General features: G+C 38.7%; 1 protein-coding gene across 1 annotated transcript in view; it reads right to left on the bottom strand.

Annotated features, from left to right (window-relative positions):
* Positions 1 to 305: 305 nt before the first annotated feature.
* Positions 306 to 4,217, bottom strand: part of LOC104620533 (vacuolar protein sorting-associated protein 13B-like) — a gene marked incomplete at its 3' end in the record, with an annotated part of 109,198 nt that continues 105,286 nt past the window's right edge. The window contains exon 16 of the mRNA XM_010286784.1: positions 306 to 490. Coding sequence (XP_010285086.1) covers positions 306 to 490 — 185 coding nt within the window. The remainder of the gene's footprint in view (positions 491 to 4,217) is intronic.

Below are 4,217 nucleotides of genomic sequence, written 5' to 3'. Positions count from 1 at the left end.
TTAAATTACAACATTGCACCACATAAGGCAGCAACGGTAGATGTTTCAGAAGAGGGAGGCATGGAAAAATTATCCTGTATGGGAACATTAAATGCATCCAGAAATTGGTGCCAAGGAGTGAAGCTTGGTGGCTTAGCTTACATCCTGGATTTTAAGCATAAGCTATAAATGCCCGTATACACACAAAAAAATCTTCTGTCTGTTAAGTACTATAAGTAAACACCTGGATTTAAAGGCTATAGTTGTATGCATTAGCAGTGCACTGTACCATAATAAATACTTAACCAAAAGCATCACATATTTACCTGAAGACTGGAAAACCTCATTCAGTAAAGCTTCATTTACTACCACTGAACTGACATTTCCAACAGGATGACACCAGCTCTGATAAATAGTTTGAAGCAGAAGAGTTTGAGCTCTAGTTGCTTGAACTGTCAAATTAGGAAGCTCAAATATGCATTCTGTTAGCGGGACATGACTTCGCTTGGTCCTGTTTAAAATATGGAGAGAGAAAAAAAAAAAAAAGGAAAATCATTACTTTGGTGCATAGAAACAACAATTTAAAAACTTAGCCAAAGAATACCAGACTATACGCAGTTAATTCATAAGGTCAGAGCTGTGTGCCTGTTAGATTTCTTGTAAGTCCTGATTCTGCTTATACTGAAATTCACCCTAAACAGGATTTCGATTACATTATTTAACTTTATATCTCCCTCCAAAACATGAGAATAAAAGTCAGATATTTTTATCTAGTTATCTCTTGGTTTTAAAATATTTAATAAAAGCAAATCTAAGTGTTCCCACCAAAATAAAAGCTACTTATAAAATTGTGCAGTTGTTAAAAATACAGATGAAATCTGTTCAAAAAAATTTACCTATAAGCTTACAGCGAATCACTAAATGAGATATGCCCAGTGATCCAAAAAAAAAAAAATCCCATACAGACAATAGCTATACAACAAAATACAAAGAGCCCCATATTCAATATTTCTCCTCATATTCCATATTGGACTGACATGGAGCTCATTAAGTCATTCTAATATTTTTCAATGCCTTTTACCTTATAACTGGGGAGAAGGAACTGGTGGGGACAAGCATTGGGACGGTACCACAAGGTAAAGGACATTCTATTTGGAAAAAATTCTTCTGTGACAATATAGTACACTATCAACAAGAAAGCTCTATCACAATTAAAGCAACATCAGTAAGTTATTTTTCTTCCTAATATATATACTATTACCTGAAATTAAGCAACAGACTGATTTGCTACATTCAACAAAAACTGCAAAGGTTCTTTAATATTCTCATTTTGGAGCCTTTTCCCATGGCTTATTTACATAATTATTTTCTTGCCCTAATCGCCTCCTGCTCCATCACTGAAATACCACATTTCGTGCTATTTAGCATTATTTCCTCTAGTGTCCCCAAAATATAATCGCAGATGCACAGACTAGCTCGTTCTCATTCTCAAGGATCTCCTCCATTAGAAGATTTTAGGAACAATCCTAAAGCCACATGAAAATTAACAATATTAAGTTAATGTTCCATTGGGAATAAACACTCAAATGAGGGAAAGCTATTGAAGCTGCTCATACAATCCCTTAGCCCAGGAAAAAAACATCCTTTACCAAAATGTTTGAGGTACTGAAAATGTGAGACATTCCCTTGCAGATACTTAATAGCTCTTTAGATCACGAAAATCTTCCAAAGAACTGTCACAAGCAGTCACAAAACATTGCAATCTCCTATCTGGCTCCACCAGAAAATGCTTGCTGCCATATGACCTAACATACATGAGTCCATGCGAACATTAGAGACTCTGCAGGAGGCTCCATGAATTCAGCAGCAGGCCATTCCTGATGCTCAAACTCTAAAATCTCTAGCAGCATGAAGTGACAAAAAATTCTGGCAATAAGAAATAGACTTCCTTGCACATTCTGCATATGATTGGGAGAGCAGCCCTTCACCAAGAAAACTGTGAAGAAACAAGTCCATTATCACTTCTCAGACCCATGATCAATATCATCTAGATTAAGAAGCAGAACAGCAAAATATCCTGCTGCTAACACTTTTGGCCCATGTCCTGCAGATGGACAGATGTCCTGCCTGTGTAACATGTGAAACATGGTTCATAAACAAGCAATCTGAACATCAGAAGACATGTATCAACTACCATGTTGACATGGTAGTACAGCCAAAGGTAAATGTCATCACTTCGAATTTGGACTTGCACATTGTCCTGGTTTCAGCCAGGACAATTTTCTTCATAGAAGCTAGTGTGAAGCTGTTTTGGATTTGGGATGAGAAAATGCTGATATGTGCTGATGTTCTGAGTTGTTGCTAAGTAGTCAAGGACAGTCCAGCTTCTCGTGCTGACCTGCTGGCAAGAAGGCTGGGGGTACACAGGGAGCTGGGAGGGGACACAGCCAGGACAGCTGACACAGGCTGACCAAAGAGATATTCCATACCATATAGCATCATCCCCAGTATATAAAGCTGGGACGAAGAAGGAGGGTGTGGAGGGATGTTCAGAGTGATGGCAACTGCCTTACCAAGAAACCATTACGAGTGATGGAGCCCTGCTTCCCTGGAGATGGTTAAACACCTATCTGCCCACGGGGAGTAGTGAATGAATTCCTTGTTCTGCTTTGGTTGCGTGCGCAGCTTTTGCTTTACCTATTAAACTGTCTTTATCTCAGACTGTTGAGTTTCCTCACTTTTACTCTTCTGATTCTCTCCCCCACCCCACCGTGGGGGAATGAGCGAGCGGCTGCATGGGGCTTAGTTGCTGGCTAGGGCTGAATCACGACACACGTACAAGCATTCATCTTAAAATGAGAAGCAGATCTCCTCCCTCAATTTCTTGTCAATACCAGGAAACAGCTAACTGAAAGACATCTTCTCTGAAACAAGAAGAATTAATCTCATCAAGTGTTACGATACCTACAATATAAACAAAAATCCGTATCTAAGATTGCTGCATAGACCCTTTTAAGGTAAAAGGAAAGAAAGCAGCAGTTATATACATTCATTCTAGATCTGAGGATTAAACAAACTTCTTTCTGCAGGTCACTAATTCTGCCCACTGCCTTTGAAGAGAGATTATCTATCCATGTCAGCTGTGGACGTCTACACCATAGATCAAAGTTTCATAGATAAAGCCCATCCACGAAAGCCAATTCCATTGCTCCTCACTAAAAATAAAAACAAGGGAATAAATGCAAAATACATTCATATGAAAGAAGACACTCGTGAAAGATTCTCAGAAAATGGTTATAAATACAGATGGAGGACAAAGGAAAAACAAAAAAGATGATGTTGCCTTCTGTAACAGTAATCAGTATTCTTTAGACGAAAGTTTTTCAACCTCAAAGCTTGGAATCAGGGTTACCTGTCTCTAAAAATGTTGAGAAGAAGGGGGAGGAACCCAGCAAGAAGACTGCCTCTGAGTTGCAACTCATTTGAAGCTAATGACACAACTGTGCTGCCAGCTTCAGATGCCATTTGCAGAAAAAACATGGATGAAGGAGAAACATTTCATGCTATTGCAGGAAAACTTAGCCTTGTGTCTGGTAGCAGAAATTTCCTTCAGAATGAAAAACAAAAGAGAAGTGTACTGTTTGAATGAAACTATCCGTCTTTGACATTTGGAGCTGCCATATTTTGGATCAGTACAGCCTCTGTTGGTAGCACAATCAAAACTCATTAGAGGTCTTTTCAGAAAAGATCTTGTATTAGCCTTGTTTGGTTGGTTGGGGTTTTTTTTATAGCAGTCACTGACACCAGTTAGAACAAGAAAAATTACATTTGTTCTGCTTGGGGGAGCTAAGCATCTCCTCTTCTGCTGACAGCCATGTAAAGATTTTTTTAGAGTACCTAAGCAGACTACACACTGGCCTCGCTGCCCAGGATCACAACTCTTATCAACTGCAGCACGGTAGGTCACCAAAGGGGCAAGATGTATCTGTACAAAATTCCTGAAGCTCTTCCTGTCTCTCAGTTTGAAGTTCAAACACATGGCACACCTTTCCTGAAAATGTTCTTCTCCTAAGAAGTACAAAGACCACATGTTACCATCTGAGAGAAGAATGCATCCAAACACATTTGAAATCTGTTTGGAAAAAAAAAAATTTTCTCTACACTTCAAAAAACAAGCCAGTTAGAAAATTAGAACTATTTTAAGGAAAGACAAAACAAAAGCTGAAAATAATACCAGT

This window comes from Phaethon lepturus, unplaced genomic scaffold, assembly GCF_000687285.1.
Source record: "Phaethon lepturus isolate BGI_N335 unplaced genomic scaffold, ASM68728v1 scaffold11645, whole genome shotgun sequence".
Taxonomy (NCBI): Eukaryota; Metazoa; Chordata; class Aves; order Phaethontiformes; family Phaethontidae; genus Phaethon; species Phaethon lepturus.
This window is presented reverse-complemented; position numbering and strand designations above follow the sequence as displayed.